This window comes from Carassius gibelio, chromosome A9 (assembly GCF_023724105.1).
Source record: "Carassius gibelio isolate Cgi1373 ecotype wild population from Czech Republic chromosome A9, carGib1.2-hapl.c, whole genome shotgun sequence".
Lineage (NCBI taxonomy): Eukaryota > Metazoa > Chordata > Actinopteri > Cypriniformes > Cyprinidae > Carassius > Carassius gibelio.
This window is the reverse complement of record NC_068379.1, coordinates 14362815-14385743: the sequence shown is the minus strand read 5'-3', so window position 1 is coordinate 14385743 and position 22929 is coordinate 14362815. Positions and strand designations below refer to the sequence as shown.

The window sequence follows — 22929 nt, the reverse complement described above, 5'->3', positions numbered from 1 at the left end:
CAATCCTTTTCAGAGGCATTAAAGTGCTGCTCAGTATCGCATTTATAGCAATTATAAAGTTAAAGAGCTAAAGAAGCACAATTTATAATGAAATGCATCCAATTGTATTCCTAATTTGAATATGTCATTCAAATGAAGGTCTTGGTTTTTGAGCTGAACTGCCATATTGACAAATGCAACATAAACAAAAATTACACACAAACATTTTTATGCATATTAAAAAGGTCCTGGACAAGCTGTTCATAATGAAAATGTCAGATAATTGTAATTTTTTTTTATCACTTACTCTATTATAAAACACTTAGCCATCTCTCTTTATATGACAAATGACTGATCTTATCTCTGACCTTTAAATTTGATTGGATAAAATGATCTCGTAAAGCCTCATCATTGCAGATGCAGACGTTAAGTGCCTTTCTTGGGGGCGTGATAGTGGCGCCTGGAGCAGGACCGCTGAAATCCACTGGGATCTGTTTCACTCAGCTTCCCTATAGTTATGGAAAGATGTTCAAACTTTCCGATTATTTGTGCGTCTAAAACCAATGTTCTGTATGGGTAAAATAATAACATGTGATTAAAAAAAAAAATTAATAAAGAGGAAAAAACTATCTAAATGTCAGAGCAAAGATATTATGCCCACGGTTCTCACTAACAAAAATAGCACTGAATAACCGAGTTGTTCATTAGAGTGAACAATATGATATTGCACACTGCTTGTACTCTAATTAGATTTTCTTTCTTTAGATTGACTCAAATGATTTTTTTTTGTTCCATGCACTGTGAGGGTATAACAACTCCTAATTAAAAACAGGCCAGTATTGTACAGTATATGCAGCAATAACAATGGAGTGATTGTCCTCATGGGCCCGGAGCACACAATCCCTCCAACCGTGACTGACCGATCAGACTTCTTTATCATACAGATATCAGTCTCTGACTATTCTCTGACTTACACATTAAAGAAAGTACTGAAGCAATATAACAGCAGAAACTGGGGTGAGTTAAAACCTTCACTTTAACCAATTATAAATGAACAACTGGAGTGAAATTACATGAGCATCAACTTCCAGTATTAAAAATATCACAATTACAGTTTAAGAAACAAGGTAAGAGAATGGGGGTGACTGGAGACGTATAATAAATTCATACACAAATCTGAATATGCCCATGTTTTCAGCTGGTGGTACAATTTAATCTGCTACTACATTTATTTAACTAACTTTACTAACTTATTTAATGAGTAGAAATTTCAAACGAACAACATTTATTTGCAATAGAAATCTTTTCAAACATCATACAGATTGTGAACAAACATACACTTCCCCATTATACCTTTTATCCCAACGTGGGTTTAGTATGGTATTACGTCAGGAGGGCGGAGTTATGTACCGGTAGGTGGGAGGACTGATAGACAGTTTGAAAGTGCAAACGTTGGACAGCAGGAAATCAAATTTCAAATTCCCATCATTTCACTTGCGGAGGTGTATGTAAAACAATGTAATAACATCAACAACACGCGTCAGAGGAATAACAGTTTACAGAGCTCGCTTTGCTTTGTAATTTCATACAGCACGCCACAAAACCCATGCGAAGCGTGCGCTGTTTAAAAGGTTATTCGAGGATGTTGTCGAACAGACTTTAAAACATTAACTTGGGTATCGTTGAAATGAAAACGAACACTTAAATTACGATTACCAAATAAAGCCCAAGCATCGTTTCGGATGGTATCAAAGTAAATAGCGGGTAAACTGCGCCGTCGCTCGTGACAACTGAATCTAGGCAACGTAACGTAGGCTAATGATGACAAAAGTGATTTAGCAACTCGAAACTGACTGAAGCAGATTTATTTTGAGCGGGACATAATAACTATAGTGGTCTCTGGTAGGATCCCCCCATCTGTTATCCTCAGGCACCAGCCCGTGATTGAGATGGGCTGGGCCGCCTAGTGTCTTTTGTGGCGTGTGTGACAATAGAGAAGAGCTGAAGGTGATCGCAGGAGCAGCAACATCACCGTACTGCGCTCCACGGAGAACGGACACGGGCACCAGGTGTGCTCATATCCATCTGACAAAGCTACCAGAAGTTTATCCACTACGACCACAGCAAGAGGGTTATTTGACGCGAACTGGACGAGCTGGTCTCACTCCTCCTCTCTCCAGCACGCGTGGGCTGCTCGCGCTGGGAACTGGAGAGAGCGGCAAGAGAGAGCTCATATCTCAGCATTCAACTCTGCCAGCATTCTTCAACAATATCGGATTCATTCGTGAACGGCGGAGGTAATTTATCGGAGGAAACCACCCGAAGGCTTTATTCAGTCGCACGTGCGTCTCTTAACAAACACGGCTTTTGTTCGCGGCTGGATATCCGTATTTTACCCGCGCTAGCCGCATTTGACTCTGGAGAAATTGAGTCGTTGTGGAGTCGCGGTCCGAGCAGGTGCACGCGTTCATAACTCCATCCGGACTGATTTGTGAAGGTCCGAGTTACGATTAGGAATTTATAACCACATTTTCTTTTTTTCCCCTTCAATATCTGGACTTAATCGGCAGTGCAGAAAACAGAATTATGGATATCAAACAGCTTATTATAGCCTTTGCGGTTTTGGGTAAGTTATGTTTTACAACGTATTTCAGCATTCTGTGACCCCGTCTAATTACCTGCTGAGCTGATTAATAAGATGCCATTTTAATTTATTACATGAACTTGTTGCAGTTTTTGTGTCATTTTTGATTAATGATCCTGGTAGGCTATTTGAGAGGATATAGACGTTAATAATCTGGTGATGCTCTATCTCTTGTACTTCGAGACGTTTCCATGACTGTGGATGCATGTAACCCAAGTTACAAAGCTATGGAAGTATATAATATAGCCTACATGCTAGTATATTAAGTAAACAGTCTTTCATGTGGTCCAGTGACGAAGTTGTCAGCACTCAAACACTGACAGTGATAGTAAATTGATCAAGACTATTTAAAGTTGTCTGAGGTCGTTTGGATGTTTCATTGGTTTATGTTAGATGTTGAAAATGTTTCTATGGCATGTAAAGGATTCTGTGGCTTCATATAGCCTGTATGAAATGCAAACATGTAGCCAAATATTCAAGATTACGCATATAGCCTGTATATATTTATGTGGATAAGTGGTGTTTTTATAGTCCATTGTAATGAAAATGTTTAGATTCTCTATGAGCATGGATGTCAAGTGTTTATAAATCCATTTATTCGTTTAACATGGATGTAATGGTGGCTGAGTTGACTTGTTATCCTTGTTTCCCCCACCACCCCCCCCACTTTGACAAACACGAGGCAGCTGGGTCCCAACAGCTCTGGTCAGATGAGTGTTGTTTGGCTTGGGGTTAATGTTGGTTTAGAGAGCCCAGCAGGAGATTAATGTTTCTTTATGGGGGACATTAAATCAAGTAAACACTGGAGCACATTGATTGATATGAGGTCTCTCCACACGATTTCACTCTTAAAGGTGCACTCAGTATTTTTTCTTTTATTTGGCTAATTAGAAATGTTTAAATGCCAAGAACTTAACAACACTTTTGAGAAACAGCATTACAATGATGTTCATACATAATTTGAAGACGAGGCTTGTCAGTCTTCTGGAAAAATCTGCTTTTATTGACATGGAGTGGGTTGCCCTCTTATGGGCTCTGTCATGTTGACGTCACATGGCCAGCTGTGTTATGAAATTGATGTAGAAATATTGTATTTATGAGATTCTGGTCATGAATGGCACCATAATGCCATGATTATGAGTGTGAAAATTTCTTAGAGCACCAAATTAACAAGGTTCGGAAGCATGTCAGTGAGAAGTTTTCCATTTACAATAAAACAAGCTAAGTTGCAAAAAATATGCACTTTGTACAATTAACATACCCCCGCAAATATAATCTTGATGCACATTTTGTAGAAGTAGTTCAGATCCTTGCTGTTTTTTGTAAAAAAGGCTCATCGCTGTCTTACTCCAACCAAGGTGATTTGGACCTACAAGACCAGTTTAATTACTTGAAATAAGTATTTATAATGACTTCCCAACTCATAAATATGAACTTCCTAGAAGGATTTGAAAGTGCAATTACTATGACGACTACTACTAATAATGTCAATATATAACCCCCCCCCCCCCCAAAAAAAAACAAACAAACTGATTGTTATGAATAACTGATAAATTTAGTTCTACAAAAAAACATAGTGCAGCAGCCTTCCAACTATGGTTTTAAATCTTGACCTACTGCTTGAGGGCAAAGCCAAGTCTGTTCCATTACAAGTTTATGACACTGAAACACACCTTGTCCTTACAAGCCAGATATCACACACCTGGATTGAGACTCACCTGTGTGACGTCAGAGGCTGTAGTGTGTCATTGGGTTAACTAGCACAGTGGATTAGTCACACTGACATGCGCAAAACAGATGTGTTTTATTCCAGATTATGATTATAATGTGTCTCTGTTGATGATTACACTAATGTCTTGGTCAGTGCTTCCTAAACCTGTCCTTGGAGGCTGCTCAGCCCTGCATCTTTTGTATGTCTCCTTTAATTAATACACCTGATTGTATTGAGTTGGTGTCGTGGGAAAGCATGTTTTGCCAATGAACTATGACATTGAGTTTGGACTTCTGTTGGATTAACCTAACCCCCCCAACAGACTGTATCTCCCATATCCATGTAGATAAGTGGAGTCAGGATAGAACAGGCTGTTATTTCATTAATCAACACTCTTTTCTGCATGAAAAACACTTTTCAAGCTGCTGTCAGTGCTCATTCGCAGTCTTTCTACTAGTGTCAGTCACAGATAAAACCTACATTTGTCTACATATTCTACTCGTACTTCCCATTCACTTTTGTCCCCTTTCTATTCCTCATCACACAAGCAAATACCATCATACTCATTCACACAAACTCTCTACCTCCTAACAAACAACAGATGGCTGTACCATCCTGGACAAGAGGCATGTTAGTTCTGCAGGGAGGGGCCTGGGTGAGAATGGAGCATTGGCTACTGTTGGCTTTCTTATCATTTTTGATCGCAGGGGAACTTGAGACCTTGAGAATGAAGGTAAACACAACTTGTTTGTTCACAATTAAACTCCTTACAGTTAAAAAAAGTTGTTTCCTAATAGTTAGATAGTAGGACTTGTAACCAAAAGGTTGCAGGTTCGAGTCTCGGGTCCAGCAGGGATTGTCGATGGGGGGAGTGAATGTACAGCCCTCTCTTCCACCCTCAATACCACGAATGAGGTGAGACCCTTGATCAAGGTATCAAGCCCCCAAATGCTCCCCAGGCGCCGCAGCAATATAGCTGCCCAGCCCACTGGTCCAAGTGTGTGTGTGTGTGCTCTTGTTTTTGTGACATAACAGGACACAACTCTGTATAATGACATGGGTATGACACAGGTATTACAAGGACAGGGTGACTTATGAGGACATAACCCATATCCCCATTTTTCAAAACACTTATAAATCATACAGAATGAGTTTTTTTGAGAAAGTAAAAATGCACAAAGTTTCCTGTGAGGGTTAGGGTTAGGGGTAGGGTTGGTGAAGGGCGATAGAATATACAGTTTCTAGATTATAAAAACCATTACGCCTATGGGATGTCCCCACTTTTCACAAAAACAAACGTGTGTGTGTGTGTGTGTTTACTACTGTGTGTGTGCACTTGGATGGCTTAAATGCAGAGCACAAATTCTGAGTCTGGGTCACCATACTTGGCCACACTTCACTTCACTTGAAATCATGAAAACCATTTTATCTATCTCTGGATTCTGCGTTTTATGATGCAATACACACTTATCAAAACTGTGTCTAATGAAATGAATGAATAAATTTTTAACAGTTTAATCAATCTTTTAAAATGTAATCAAATGAAAAAAAAAAGGTTAATTTACAGTTTGTTTAAAAGACAAAACTACACCAATCACACACACATTATTATGAGTAGGGTTGCACAATATACCGGTACCAAAAATGGTATGGCAAATTACTCTGCTTTTAAAAATGGTAGGATTATTTAATAAGTGCCATTTTACAGCAGGTTAGTGTGTGTGCAAACGCTCTTCTTTCACTCCCCGCGTGAACACTGGCCATGCCAAACTTCATATATCCATGCAGCTCAGTACTGTTGAAACAGAAATTAAAGAAATAAAGCATGAATAAATGTTACAAAGAATGATTAAGTGCAATAAACCTTGAAAAACAACTCCGTGCAGTATGCTATCACACAACCCAAGCATGTGCACAGAAAACTGCCTCTCTCACACATCATGCAATCATGAATTCAGAGCTCTTTCACTACTTATTGTGCTTCAACAGTCAAATACACACACAATTATTTGTTATCTTTCTTGTGCTGAACACAAAAGAAGATATTTTGAAAAATGTGGGAAACCAAACAGTTGCTGGTCCACATTGAATTTTATAGTAGCAAAAAATAGTGTGGAAGTGGTTTTCCACCTTCCTCAAAATAGCATTTATGTTTAGAAGAAAAAAGAAACAAATCAGGTTTAAAACTACTTTTGAGTGAGTAAATGGTGGTATAAATATAAAACACTATGACAATTGACAGACAGCTGACAGAATTTTTATTTTTGGGTGAACTATTTAACGTTAATAAAACATCAAAACACAAAGAGAAAACTCAATCACTGCTATTGACTGAAGAAATTTAACACGGTTGCTTTAGGAATCAGTTTATATAGTGTTTTATTTTTAGATTTGTTCATTCAATTTCTTGAATGCTCCTGCTAAATACACCTATTGTACCTGAAAATAAAGCACTGTTTGTTTTATCTGTATATTATGTGTAGTTGTAATGTGTATCTTTGTAATTTGTTTATCATTATTAAAACAAACTCGTTGGCCTAAACATCTGCCATTCTTTTTATTTTACTTTTTTTGTTACTTTGAAAGGCTTTGTCTTTATAATAGGGAAATGAGTTTGGTTGTAATGTTTAGACAACTTGCAAAATAGTAAAACCAACATGACAATTTTTTTTTAAATAAAATTGTGAACCTAGTGAGGCATTGCATCCTTCATATCTCCAAAGAGTCTTTAGTTTTTTTTTAAGATTTACAAAAGAAAGATACAGCTGTACCGCTTCCCTCTGAAAACAGTCGTTCTCCTGGAGGCGTGCTGTGGGCAGAGCTAAAGAGTCACGAGCATGCAAAGCTTTTGCATAGCGATCATCTGTTCGTTATACAAACCCTGGAGGAGTGTCTTTGGCACAGAAATACTCCATCATACCTCCCACTCTTATTGAATTATTAATTTACTTATTGTATTGATTTATTTTGTGACACATGACCTTTTTCACCATGACAAGGCATTTGAGATCCATAATAAACGTAGAATTTGGCTTTATCCAACTTACCAATGTTGCAAATGTCTATATTTACATGAGGAAACAGCTATATCATAGACTTGAAGTTGCTCACCACCATACACCTGTGTGGTGGCACTGGCATGTGATTAAAAAAATTATATATATATATATATATATAAATTTATAAATGTGTACTGATCAAAAGACTGATCAAGTGAGAGATTTCAGTTTTTTTATTATTGATAATGAACTTTAAGTTAAAGGGGTCATATGTACATATTGTCATACTACAATAATTTTGAATATTTGGTCTAATGAAATTTGTTTATGCAGTTTAAGGTAAAAAATAAATAAATAAAAATAAATAAATTCCACATACTGCACGGTATTGTCTCTCCTCTATGGTCTGCCTTCTGAAACCTGTCGATTTTGAGTGAGTGAAGACCGGCTTGAGTGAGCAGAGGTGGGCCAGCTTGAGAACGGCACGGCTGGTGGATTCTACGAAGGAGCTTGTGGAAACCACATGTGATGACCCCGGGCTGGCTTCGCTTCGTCCACGGTGAAAGACGCTCTGGCGATTCACGGTGCAAAGTTGATGTATTTCCTCAGCGACCAGCACAGATCAGCTCCAGGCACGGCAAAACGCTTATCATCCTTTTTTGTAAGGCCAAACAAAGCAGTTTAGCTTTCACAAACAAACTTTCTTTTAGTGAACATCTGGGTGGTATTATGCAAATTTTTCCACATAGTGATGTAGAGATGTGGGGGCGTGTTAGAACAAGCCGTTTTAGGGGCGCGTGGACAAGTCTTAACTTTTATAAAGAATATCTCTTTGGATTTGAGACTTTAGTCAATTAAACTTTACAGATCTTCTTTATGCACCAAGAGCTTGTAACACTCTAAAGAGAAAGAAAAAAATGTAATCGCATCATATGACCCATTTAAGTATAACTATCATTTGTGAGTCAACTATTCAGTTACTTTTTATGTTGTTTCATGTTTTTGTCGTGGTATCAGTTCAGTAGCAGTATCGAGATATTTTGGTCATGCAGTTGGGAACAAAGTCATATTTCTAGTATCGTGACTGACAACACTACTTATGAGTGACATGCACTGACAACTAAGCAGTTGTCTTGGTTATTTCTGCTGTTTAGATTAATATGTATCAAGTAAAATGTCCATAGCTTGTCATTGTTAGACCAATTTTCTCAATATGCTATTGTTTATCGCCCAGCCTGATGTACTGTGCATTCTCATCATGCTTATCAAGATGTTACACTTTGTGGTATTGTGGTCTGCAGATAGGGCTTGTGTGTGCATGCTAGATAATGTTTCAACTGTGTTTGTCTGATCGCAGTGTTTGTTTAGGTAAAAGATGTCCCCATAAGCAGTGTTTTGAGAAATGCATTTGCCTCATGCTAATTTATCCTACTTTTCATCCATTTTAATGGAGCTTTTGAACACCATTGAGGAAGCTGTCACAGAGCGAATGACAGAAAGGAAGGAGCGAGTGCTCGAAAGAGAGATTATTCAAGGTGTTTGTCTGAAGCCTGTATTAGCCTCCCACTGACTCAGGCACATTAGCCGAGCTTAGCTTCTCTGCATGGAGTTTTAAAAAAAAACAAAAAACAATGCTCTGATTTCCTAATGCACATTAGGCTGGGCTTAATTAAGCCACACTGAGTGGATCTTGGTTTTATTAGAAATACATAGGTAATTGAAGGTGCTGAATCCAATTTCAGACATCTAACTCCATTTTGCTAACTTCAACTATACGCCCTTGTCATGCTTCATCCTATCTGTCTTTCCCTAGGTCTGTTAATTTTTTTTTTTTTTTTTTATTGTGATATTTTGTTCTATCGCATGAAAAAAAAAGAAGCTTTTCTTAACCAGTAAGCTACACTAACAGGACAAACTGATAGCTTCCTAACCAAAGGCAAATGGTAAAAAATTGAAATTTTCATAAGCAAAGCTAATTACAATTTCATATTTAAACACATTATGTATTTAAGCAGAAATGCACCATAAACATATTTTCTCCTATTTATAATTCAGTCACATAGTGTAACCTGATTATGTAATAACAGTTTAGTAAGCGAGGGAGTTCATTCAGGCAAGGATTCATTTTTACTAGAAGACCCATGTTCTCCAACAACGTTCAAAGGCTGCCCTCATATAGGCTAATATGTTTTCAGTATATCTTCTATAATTGTGACAAAGCTGTTTGTTTTTAAATGTTTTATTTATTAAAACAAACTGTAAATAGTTATAATATTTATTAGCCACAACTCATTTTGTTATTTTTGAGAAGTTTTAAGAATATGTATGTTCTGTATGTTCTTAAATAAACATCCACCCCAGTTTGAGACTGCCTTAGATTAAAAATGTAATTCAAAAGAACTGGCTCATATGTTGACTTGGACTACAATGGTTGTGCAAACATAATTACTCTGGTGTTTAAAAAAAAAATAGATTTGTTGTAGATTTCAGCAGCGGTGGCATAGATTCAGAAGTGATGGTTGTGAAGGAAATTCTGGCTTCCTCTAAAACCCCCATTCTCCATGTCGGCAAAATGATTTACAGAAAGTGTTTCTGATTGGCTATAAGGCCTACGGCTTTCATAGAGATGGGTGTCATTTCTCAGGACATCTACTTCAGTGATATCAAGAGGAAGAGAAGTATTAGGTGTGTGTGTGTGTGTGTATGGAAATAATACTGCATACTGCGCTATTGAGTTACTCAAAATTACAGCAAGGACAATTCTCTCACCGCTACAGCCCTACACTGAATAAAAAATTGCTTACTAACACACAAACCACTAATTTCATGCTAATATCACTAATTTATTTAAAGTAAAACAATAAAATTGTATAGAAAACATATTAATATTAATTATCAATACATTATTTTTTATTGAGTTTTATGCAACAGAATCAGATTTAACTTTTGTTTATCCAAATAATGTGCAGTCATACAAAGCTTATTATCAGAGCATAACGTCAGGAGAGGGTACAGATGTACTACACCACATCTCTCGAGACTTTGCCATAGTAATGCATGCCATTCCCAGTGGAGTTATTGCACTTAAAAAAAAAATACTCAGCTGATTCTTTATCCTCATCTATCTCTTGGATTTGCTTTTTGTCAAGTCCTTCTCACAGGAAATAGAAAGATTAGGCAACTCTTTCAGAAAGATATAATTACTCTCCCTTCTGTAATATCTTATTGGACTAATTATTTTGAAGACATTTCTTGGAAGAAAGTGGGGTCTTTAGCTAACAAATATCTAATCACTAATAAAGTTAAAGAGTTGCTACACTGATTTTACCCTCTCAGTCTTTATCTTATAAGATTTTTTTTTTTTCCTGAGATAGATCCCCTCTGCATCTTTTTGAGTCGAAGATGAGTCTGGCCATTATCTTTTTGGAGATCTGTGTCCCTGTAGCTAATTTTTTTTTTCTTCTTTTTTTTTTGAATATTTGTACGTGCTTGCATTTTAGACAAATTTTCTTTGGTGTATAAGTATGTCTTATTTGGTTTTTATAACCCTCACAAGAACCTAGAAACAAGTATTTAGATTTAGAACAAGATTTATTTTGCTAGCTATTTTTTTTATACATACATGAACGTTTTTGTGTTAAATCTCTATTTATTATTTGTAGACATGAAATGTTATTTGGTTTCTGTCTCTTCTACCTGCAATGTCAAAGCCTTAAACTTCTATTCGTTGTGGACAAAGTTTAATATTTACGCTTTTTTATAATGTGCTATTGACTGTGTTGTTTTTATAATGAAGGCAGGGATTTAGCAACGGGTTTTTCTTTTTAATTTATTTTAAACTATGTATTACTCCTGGCTTAATGTTAAATTTTTTGGTAATTTTCCTGGTTCTTTGTATATTGTTTATAAATCTTTTAATGTTGTTATCTGTTTTGAGATGTAGATGTGTGCATTTACCTTTATATATGTACAAAAAAATTGGTGGTGTGGCGCTCCATATATTTTCAGCCGTTTTTCTCTTGAAAATTGCAATTTTGGTGCGTCCATAATTTTTTATACAATAGATACAATTATATTACAATAAAATATATATATTTTTGCGATGGCTTTGGCCAGAGGAGGTATGACTGACCGGTGTAGTGTTACCATGTAGTGCTCTACCAGCCATCAGTGCTCTTTGCACCCGGTGTTCAACTTCAACACAATGGAGTCAAGAGTCCCAGCAATGTGTAAGAACTTGTAGAACACACACAGACTCAAATTACACCGATACACAGTGTGTTTGTAGGGACGTGATCATTGCACTCTTTATGAGGAGCCTATTTACACCTCCCACACAACAATGTTGTATCTTGCCTTGAATCTCTGTTGTCGAACATGCTTGTCCTTCAAAACCCTGAGAATGTTGCTGTAGTTGGGGGACTACAGCTGCCTGACTCTTGAGTGACCTATTGCTGCAGAATGCTGATCTATGAATGTTTAGCTAGTGGCTAGATGGGGTCCCAGGCCCCTATTTGTCATCTGTCTGATACATCCTGTGTATGTTTAGGACTGCCTTGAGATGAGGCCAGCACTACATGTGTTTATACATTCATTGCATACTGCTCATTGTCCACACTTCATGGGATTATTACTGTGCTGAGGATCTGTACACTTTTATATATAGTGTATATACATTTTGTAAATACACGATTACTTTTTTGAAAGTATACGTACGTTTTTGAGTTACAGATAAGAAATGAATTTTATTTAGCCTACTCTGAAACAACATAAAACCAATAATGTTCTTGTAAATGATCTTCCATCTTTTGTGAACAAATTATAATTTGTGAGGATAATTTGCCGTTTGCCTTCATTCCTTTTTTTCACGTTTAAGACCAGTAGTTCTGATTTCAGAGGGTCAGATGGGATCAGACATGATTACAGTTGCTTTTCTCTTCACAACATGGCATTTTATTTGTTGAGATGTAAAAGATTTGGCCAGGGATCTGCTGTTGATATTTGTAGATGTCCTACAGGGATTGAGCTGACTAGATAAGTGCTTGTTTGGTTGCACTTTGGTTATATTTTCAGATGGAAGCAAAAAAGCAGTGTGGCATGTAGGGCTGTGACGATAACTGCACTACCGCATAACCGCGGTAATTAGATGCCAACGTTTTTTTGTTTTGTTTTTTTGCTAGTGAAAGTTATATAAATGCTTCTATCAAGAGCATGCTCACAGAAAACAGCAGAGAACAAAACCGTGTTGGATGAAGTAGATTAGAGCCCTACACGGGTCTCAAATATAGGCCCTAGACGGTCTTTTTCCCCTTCTCCCAAAACAGCTTATATACCACCATTTCATTTATTAAAATAGTTCAGTTTTGCATGTAATGGTGGATATAAAAGTGATTATATTTGGTTTTGTTTTTTGTAAAGTTAGTTTTGAAAAACATTTGGAGCATTTTTTTTTTTGTTCGTTAAATGTAAGTTTTAGTTTTTTTAAAGTAATGACCAAGCGGCCAGCGGCAGACAGTGAGTTGATCACAGCCTAGCCTATCTATAGATATAAAACAGTTCAAGCATAATAACAATGTTTAACAGGAGTACAAAAATTAACCGAAGATAATGATAAATAGACATGATAAATATATCTATAGAAAGCTTTAAATGACTACTTAACTAATGCTATTTGTTTTCTTTCAGTATAATCATAATCATAATCTGTAAGGATGTACTTCTCTCTAAAATATATGACTATATGCACTACGAGCCCTCCCCCGGAGAGTGTATTCATTGTGGCTGGCAACATCACCTCGTTAAGACTCGTTAAGAAAATACATGTTGGTTTTCTTGGCAAGAAACTTCAAAACAAAATAAAACAAAAAAATAAAGCAGCATAACTTGCCGATTCACTTAAGCGTCCCAGTAGTCAATGATGTTCCTGATTTTCGCTTATGTTGCACTTTGAAAAACCCGAAATCAGAAAAAAAACATTTTATGTTCCATTATTTTGTTATAAATGTAGCCTTAAGTTAAATAATATTAATGGTAATTTGCTGGTAAATTATGAAAATCTGTTCCATAATTCCTATTAAACTAAAAAAATATAGAAAAAGAAAGTTGAATAAATGTAATTTTATTTTATTATTGGTAATATAATTTGCTGTTTTAATAATAAAAAATACAGAGTGCTTTATTATTATTCATTTCAACGTTCATTTACAAGCTGCATGCGTTCTTAAGTCATTATTTCCTCGGGGGAGGGGGTTGCGATTAATGCCAAACCGATGTGATTTGTTGCGTCTTCACCGTGGTAAGAAAAATCCCATTCCGTCACAGCCCTAGTAACATGTAAGAGAAACATCTAAACAATAATTCAGGTTTTGAGATTTTCATTAGTGACTAAAATATTTCATCCAGGTTATGCATTTACATATTTGACATGAATTATGTATTGACAGAGGAGCTGTGTTCTCAATGCTGACTGAACACTTGACTGGCAGGCTGGTCCCTTGAACATTGTGCTTTGTGCTACTGGCAGCTTAATGGTAATTAATACATGACCAAAGAGTATGCTCTTCTTTTGTCTTTACAAATAGAAAGTTTCTCTCACCTTCTCTTTGGGATTGCTTTTTCAGTTCAATGTAATTGACGTGCTATTTTCTGCTATTTAGGTGAGATTGCATGTAAAATAACAAAAAACCAAAACAAATTTGACCTCAGTTTGGACTTTGAAGTTGTCCCCGTTTTATATTCATTTATTTCACTTCACCAACAAAATCAACAAACAACGAATACAATTTTTGCATAATCGCTAAAACAGTAACTTTACCAATGATGTTTGGGTTTTAAATGACAACTTGATTTACAACAATTAGCATGTTCAAATATCTAATGTAAATGTTCAAATAAAGCTTTGAAAAAGTTTCATAAAGGTAAACCTCACATTTCAGCCTTTAAATAAAGAAAATGGTAGTCAAAATGATAATTAATAAATTATTATAGTATTTTATCTGCTCCATAAATAATTCTAGATAACGTATCTGAATTGTTTAAATGTGTAGAATCTACAAAAGCTTGTTTTTCATCAACCGGTCAAAGTTTACAGCAGGCCATGCAAATTTGATCAGTTTTTTTTGCCAGACAGAAACTGCACACAGACTGAATGTAAATATAAGTCTCTGTAAATCCATCTCTGACAGCAGGTGGCGCTTATGGAAAAGCTGAATTACAGCTGTTTCCTGTAAACTCCGTGGACAAAACAGTATTGCGATTTAAGAAAACTTCCTTTAGGTATTAAATGAAGTGAAGATGAAAACAAAATGCCATTGAATTGTTTTTGAAGACAGTCAGAACCTTCATAGGTACTTTCATATAATTAATTCATTCATATATTCATTTGTATAATTCCCTCAGCCCTCTTTTAAAACCTTCCAGCTTTTCCGTCCTGTCTTCACTCAAAGCAAAACTACTCTGTATGCTGTCCGCATGAGAGACTGTTACTTAAAACTGTGTTTTATGCTGAACAGTATTTATTTATTGCGAGTTGTTCAAATTGTGGTAATCAAATACATTTTTAATGATAATAAAAATATGAAACGGTAATAACCATGGGGAATTTTATCATGATTTATAGTCAAACCGGTAATCGTTACATCCCTAGTGTAGGGAAAATGTCTTTAGTCTGTATTACCTCAGCTAACTCCTGTATTCTGCAATTTGTAGTGTTCAAATATATGTACACAATCACACACACACACACAGTGAAGTATTGTGTGTGGGCAATATATTTAAACTTACAAGCAAGGGTTTATGTTGATGATATCTTGATTCTCTTAAAGTTCTCCAAAAATTGTGCCTTAAAACACAGAATGTCCTGAAACCCACCATATCGCCATTTTAATGCTCAACTCAAAGCTCTGGATTAAAAATTTATGTGAACTGACAAATGTTTCGGTATGCTTTATATTGTCAAATATAGTAAATTGTCCAAAAAATAATATTAATAAAAATCCTTTGAATGGTACGCTGGAAGCTGGTTGTGCTATCATGAGTGAAAAGGTCAAGAAGGCATTTAGTGTGGCTGTGTCACTTTCCAATTGTTCATATTTGTCAGGTCTACTGCTGTAGACTTTATCAGCCTAAACGGCGTTGTACTTTAAATAACCAGTGTTTGTGTGTGTGTCTTCTCAGGCTTTTTGTAGTTTATTTTTGGTTCCTTCTCTGTGTGTTTTTCGTGCAGGTAGGTGTGTTTTTTTTCTGAAGTGGCTCAGATTAGATCTAAACCAAATGGAAACATGCAGCAGGGGGTTGGGAAGCTCATTTCTGCCCTCTTGGCTGTTTTACAAGATCTCCGTAGTTGGCTCTGATCCGTGCCTGGTACCTGCCTCTGGCTCTTCCACACTTACAGGAAAACAGACCCCCTCTCAAGATCTGACCAAGAAACTGAGGCTTTTTTCTTGCATGTTGGAGCTCATTCAAGTAGCTCTTAGTGTTATGGTGACTTCTTTGTATTTTGTCTTTGAGTGAGAGGTCTCCACCTCCCCCCAACTCTAAACAGCTGAGCACACACACAGTTGTGCGACCCCCATACATAGCAAACACCCACACCTCTATAAAACACTTCCCACCCACCCACACAAGGCATTGAGACAATTTACTATGTGCTCTATGTAATAACATTTATATCTTCTGTGGTAACAGTTCCCAGAATCATACATTTCGAAAGCAGCATACACTAAGGCTTCACAAATTTCTAATAGGGATTACTATTACGGATGCCACAATTATAATACTTCAAAGTGGCAGTTAATTGTTCAATGTCCATTTATGTTATTCTGCGTGCTTAAGAAGTGTTTTTTTTTCTTTGTACAGGTTATCTGAAGGGTTTTTTCTTTGTTTTAATTTTAGTTTTAGTACAGTATAATAATACCATGCATGTTTTTTATCTAAAGAAGGAACCAGTCCAATGTAGAGTGCAGGCTTAATACTGTATGAAAAAGCAAAGGTTTTTCAGTTAGTGTTTTTTCAGCTTGTTTATCTTCATCTAATGAATTCCTTTTTTTATTATGACCTGTACCTTCCAAAGTTATTCGAAACGCGAATTTATTTTACAGAGAAAAATAAAGCGAGCGAGCAAAGAGCAATAACATTGTCAAGGAACAGTATGACTGACTTCAGTCTAGCGCGGGTTTAAGGACTCACAAAAACTCCCCTTATAATCAGTAAAGCTGTCTATACACTGTTTGATGAATGAAACTCCTACTTGCATCATATGCACATCTCCACTTTGTTGTTTATGATGAGAGAGAATCCGCGAAAGAGCAGAATTCAGCCAGCAAGTGCGTGCACTGAACAAAAAACTGGTTCAGCGATGACTCATCTGAATGCCTCTGATTGGCTGCTGCATTCATAAGCTCAACAGACCTGTGTGTGATTGGTTATACTGCGCAATGCTGTAAAAATTTGGAAAATGTAAATTTAATGCTGCAGTCAACACTTTTCATTTCATTTTAATTTTATTAGCAACATCCGTAATGGATTTAGTTTAAGTGAACAGCAGGATTTTCGTCCATGTGTGTTGCCATAGTTTCTTAATGCGGAAATCGATAGCGTGGATATTACGTCATTGATAAGCGACAATGAACCGGGACGAGCCATTGTTTAAAACTGTAAATTCTCTGGATTAACAAATCCTTGGGAACTTTTGGTATAACGTATACACAACTGCATTAAATATATCACTGTGCGAGATGTTTTTGGATATTTCCAAGGCTGCAACTAACGATTATTTTGATTAATCAGATTAAAACCCCTATTTTCTTCAATTTTACTGACAAAAACACACTATTCCACATTCTGCCCAATGTCCTATACAAACATAAAGTGCTTAACAATTTATTAGACCACCTGTCATAAGACAAAACACAAATATTTTAGGAATTTGTCAAAATAATTTTATTCTAAAAATGTTATTGTAACTTTTGGACAAATAATAAATTGAAACAATAACAAAAATGGTCTCCTTTGCCTTTGATAACAGCTCATTGTTTGAGTACTTTTCGACTTATTATGTATCTGAATATAAAAGCACTATGAAACAATTTTTGTCTGCCTTTCTTTCACAGATAACAGCAATAATTATATTATGACATTAAAAAAAGCTTGCTAAAGTTACTAAAAAGCTTACGCATATAGGAGGTCTAACCAATACAGAAAGCTAAAAAAATTATTTTGGTAATTACCTATACTGTTACTTAAGAACAGCAGTGGCACAACCCTTACAAAATTGGGTAGCACTTTATTTTACAGTCCTGTTCCTCATGTACATACTATGTACTTATTATAGTAATTACAATAACTATGTAATAACTAGGTACTAACCCTGAACTTATGCCTAAACCTAACCCTACCCCATGTAGTTACCCTGTATTACCAGAACATTCTTAGATAAATACACTGTAAGTACTCTATAAGTACATGAAAGTACACGTACTGTAAAATAAAGTGCAACCCAAAATTGTTTAAAAACCTTATATAAATTAGTTTTAATAAATTTGTTAATCACTGTAGGCTATATAGTCAATATAGTTTAACTCTCTAGATCAAAAATTTAATTACAGATAATAAAGACGAATAAAATCTCAGTAATGCTCTGCAGGAACACACGTCACGTGCACTTTGATCACAGTCAGTCTCCTCTTACTGTCATTTCTAGGGATGCACCGAAATTTCGGCCACCGAAAATTATCGGCCGAAAATGGCCTTTTCGGTTTTCGGCCGATAGACTTTTATCACCGAAACAACACGGCCGAAATGTTGTGATGACGCAAACAGAAACCGCGACCTGCACGTGCACCAGCATAGCGCAGACCACGAGCTCCACGCGACATTCATTTAACACCAGTGAGAACATTCTCTTCTTATTCCTTTATTCGCAGCACTAAAGCGTCTCCTAACAAAGAGATTAAGACGGACCACGAAGTAAAAACAAAGAAAAGTACAGTCTTATAGAGTCTGTTAGCACACGTCTCACTGAGATCTTTTCGGATCCTCTGCACTTCATCGCGAATGTGCTTGATCCGCGTTATAAAGAACATTACTTGGATGCGGAAATAAGGCAGCGCGCACGAGAAATGATCCAGGCCGCGCTGTATGCGGAGAACCCGCGTGGAGACGGAGAAGCGCCAAGCGCAGGAGACAGATCAGAGCGCAGAAAAGACTGGTCTCTGCACCAGATGAGTGGCATGCACCATCGTTGTCTGATATGTTCAGTGGAATTCTGCAAGAAAGTGCCTCAAATAATAATAATAGGTTGGCTATTTTGTTCTTAGGCTACTATACACACACACACACACACACACACACACACACACACAAACATATATACATACATAATATCAGATTGTAGCCATATTTATGCTAGATTTTCTGCTAGATTTCTGCTTTAATTTGATAAAAATGTTTATTTATGCCCTGGCCCTATTCAAATACACTCTCTCAAATATTTCTCATGTGACATATGACAAGCTCAACTGCTCAACAGCTAGATGGTTATCTGTCTGAAGTCCCCATCCCCAGAAGTGATAACAGTCTTGCCTACTGGAGAAGTAATGCACTTTCTAGTCCTACATAGAAACATTTCAAATGCACTTCACCTAAATGCACTTTGTTTTTATGAGAGAACTGTTCATTTTAAAACCTTTCTGCAGGCCAGTAGGCCTGTACATTATTATTAAATATACACGAGTGGGATACATTTTTAGTTTGAATTTTATTTTCTACTGTGCATTGTTGCAATGTGCTTAATAAATATTTGCATCATTTTTAATTATGTTTTTTTATGTTTTTTTTTTAAAATAAGTTATGTAATTGTAATTATTTTTGAAACTTTAATATTAATTTATGCAATTGCAATGTCTTAATTTTAGTAAAGTTAGTACACGGTCATAGCAATAAATGCAATGGTACTAATAATTGCCATAATTTCTTTCGGTGTTTCGGTTTCGGTTTTCGGCCTTGGTTTTCTCTTTTTCGGTTTTCGGTTTCGGCCAAGAATTTTCATTTCGGTGCATCCCTAGTCATTTCTTTAACTAGTAAAAGCGTCTGACATTTATATTCAGGCAATTACATGCTGCTGTCCTTTCAAAGTTCCTACTTTAAGTTCGCGCTGCATGTTGACTTAAACCTAGATATAAATGTTAACAACAGATATTTCGGCACAATGAATGTTTTTTTGCGCTGAATATTGTCTTCCTCGTCTCTCTGTGTTCCTCTGTGTAACGCGCGCAGTTGAAACCTAGAATGTTGCTCTTGTTTGACAGTCCCTGATGAGTCCAAGTACTCTGAAAAGACACACCAATATGGGTTAGGGTCAGATGAGTTTGGTGGTGAACAAGTTGAGTTCTTTGGGTATAGCTTGCAAGCTCTTGGTGGCATTATTGTCAGAAGTTTTCAGTGGAACTGGAAAATCGTAAGTACAGTAAGGCCAGTTTGTATGACTTTTCCAAGTTTGGTGAATGCAGGGCTAAAGCTGTTACACTGTAAAAGTTTAGTTTGGGTAAGGGATTTTTAAATGAACTTCTCAAGTGTGTTGACTTCATCATGCTAACCTACCTACAGTTCATGTATGCCCCTTATAGCAGGCACTGCCAATAGTTCTGACGTCCCTCTGGGGAGAGTTAGACACCAGTCATCAACCCAACCCTAATAATTAGCATCTGTCATGCCTGAAAATTGCTTTTGGTAGTAGATGAAAGCCCGATCCATTGAGGGATACTGCCATTACTTCTTTAGCAAACCAAGGCATCTGAGTGATCGCACTTGAAACGACAGAATAAAACAGTCAATCTGGAGCAGTTTGTTGGCAGGGCTTCATTAACACTGGTCAGATGCATGCTGCCTGATTGTTTTTCTTTAGAACAAAGGAGCGAGTGGTAGGCAAAAAATGTAGGATAGGAATGAGGGATTAGAGGATAAAGGCTTCTACTTTTCTTTTAGGACACACTTAACAGAGCAAATGAGACGTGTGTGAGACAGAAGGGCTCGTCAGAGAGAAGAGAGCGAGAATGTGTGGCTGGTGTGACGCAGTCAGAAGAGCCTAATTTGTTAATTAGCTTCCTTTCTAATGTTGCGCTTTGTGCACAAAGATGGAGATTTTGAGTTAAAAGCCAGTCAAGTTTAGTTTAGTTCAAGATTTCAAGGTTTCTTTGACAAGTACCGGTCATTAGTTGATTTAATGATAAAGTGATTTCCCGTAATGATTTAGTGCTTTAAAATGTGTCTAGTTGGCCCTATATGCCACCATTCAAACAAAGGAAACACTGGACAGGAGGTAGGGATGGAGAAGTGCCCCAGTAGTGAGACAGTCTGGGGTTCTGTATGTGGCTAGACTAGACACTTAACAGGCTTGAGTGGATTGGTGATCCCAGTGGGATGCTGGAACCCAGTTGAGTTGTCTGGTCACAAACACTAAATTTTTTAGCATTTCCACAGAACTGATGGATGGAATGGTGGAGTGGGGTGTCTGCAACCCGCTCATTAATAATTCACAAGGAGACTTGAGGTACATTGAGAGGTGGGATCCTGAGAAGACAGTGATTGTACTGTTCTGAGTGGTTGACCATAAGAAGGACAACATACTTTTTGGTCCTGGGCAACATTTCTGTTGGGGCTAGTTGCTTCAACTGACTTCAGAGCACTGCAAGAGGTTCATATTAGAGATGCACTGATCGATTGGTCAGGGATCAAAATAAACCGATTTTCCTCATGATCGGCTTGGATCGGTGATCTTTCTGATTTCAAGTCAATCCGTTTTGTTACCAGGCAATAACATCACGCCAGCCACGCATTCTCGCTCTCTAATCTCTGATGAGCACTTCTGTCTCACACACGTCTCATTTGCTCTGTTTAAATATTGCTTGTATTGCGCATTATTTTAGTCATTCCTGCAGGTTTTGCGCTTACACCAAAGGCGCTCGCACCACTGATGATTTATATTAGTGGAGCACACAAGCCGACCAATACTCAGTCTCAAACAGCTTGTGAGCCACAAATACCAAAATTAGTAGCTTACTGCAATAAAACTTTCAAATACATACAAAATTATGTCAAAATGCCCATCTTGGTGAGTATTCAGTTAAACACCGTTTTGGAACGTTAAATAGTTGAGAAAGATAACGCATGTTGTGTAACAGTAAATTGGGTCCGTGGATAAACTCTTAAAGGGAATGCAGTCAAATATTGCTGCTGCTGTCTGTCCTGTTAATCAAAGAACAAAAGACAAAGAAAACCACTTTCTGCTCTTGACTGAATACGTTTTATAACTATAAGGGTAAGCATTAATTTGTATTTAATTTGTAGTATTTCTTACCTGAATAAAAACTTACTTAACCTGAAAACTTAGTTTCATAGCTCTCTTTTTTCTATTGCATTTATTTGTTCTTATTTTATTACTGATATTTTACTTTTTTTTTTTATGCAAATTAAAGAAAAGTAGATTTTTGTTTGTATATGCTGTCAGTTGTAGCTCGATCGACAAAAATCAGTATCGGCAGATAACAGTAACAAAAAAATCAGAATCGGCCAAGAAAATTGCAGTCGGTGCATCTCTAGTTAATACATTTAATATATCAAATTTGAGCTGCGTTTGTTTCATTGGTATACCAATATGGCTGGCTGATATAGCTAGCGATATGATCATGCGCATCTAGTCAGAAATCTGGTTCTGTGATTACCGCTAAATCGACAAATTCCTCAGGAAGGCAACCAGAGGTCATAAATCAGTCCTAGTGCCACAAGTCTCAAGCAAGATAACCAACCAACCATCTCTTTCACAGAACAGCTTTCAACATTAACACCACTAGAACAATTATTGACAATTTCAAACCTTTTAACCTCTGGTCTCCACAGAAATCTTTGTCAGATAAAGACACAGAAACTGTCTTTTCCACATATATATCGACCTAAATGAACTCAAAAGGACTTATAAATGAATATCAGTCCCTCGCTTCACTCCATATTCATTTATGTGTAACCCACACATTTCACTATAATTTTATAATCACTTATTGTGTATGTCTTTTAATAACTATTATTAGATAGCTTAAAGATACATATCCATGTTTAGTGTGTACGTGTTCGAATCTGTTAGCTTGAAACAGTCATGACCATCAGTTATTTGTCAAATGTATCATATTCTTCAAGACAACATTTGAGGTGTGGCCAACAGGCCAGTTTAAATACTTAGGAGACCACAAAATCTTGCTTTTAGTTTTTAGCTATGCGTTTAGCTTCTGCAATTAGTCATGCCTGCTTTTAGTTTGCTTTTAGCTTTGCTTCTTAGCTTTAGCTTTTAGCCATGCTGTTTGTCATCACTGTTCTTTGAGCGCGGTTCCAGCGTGCTTCGGCCTGTACGCCTGCTGCTACTTAGCCACGATGAGAAGAAACACCACCTAGTCTCGTCAAACTTTACTTCTTTTCTCTTCCGTTTGAGAGTTTCGTGTTCTGAGTTAAGTTTTGTAACGCCGCCTGACCTCGACTGCCCGTTCAACTTCAACCAGCCCACACAACTCTGCATCTTCAGCCAACGCCCCACCATGGGCTTCCCAAGACGT

The 22929-nt window shown here is 36.8% G+C and overlaps 1 protein-coding gene across 1 annotated transcript in view; it reads left to right on the top strand.

The window, feature by feature from the left end:
• Positions 1-1513: 1513 nt before the first annotated feature.
• The window catches only part of LOC128019690 (immunoglobulin superfamily member 3), a 156393-nt gene continuing 134977 nt past the window's right edge, over positions 1514-22929 (top strand). Inside the window, exon 1 of the mRNA XM_052605809.1 lies at positions 1514-2605. Coding sequence (XP_052461769.1) covers positions 2566-2605 — 40 coding nt within the window. The 5' untranslated portion in view covers positions 1514-2565. The remainder of the gene's footprint in view (positions 2606-22929) is intronic.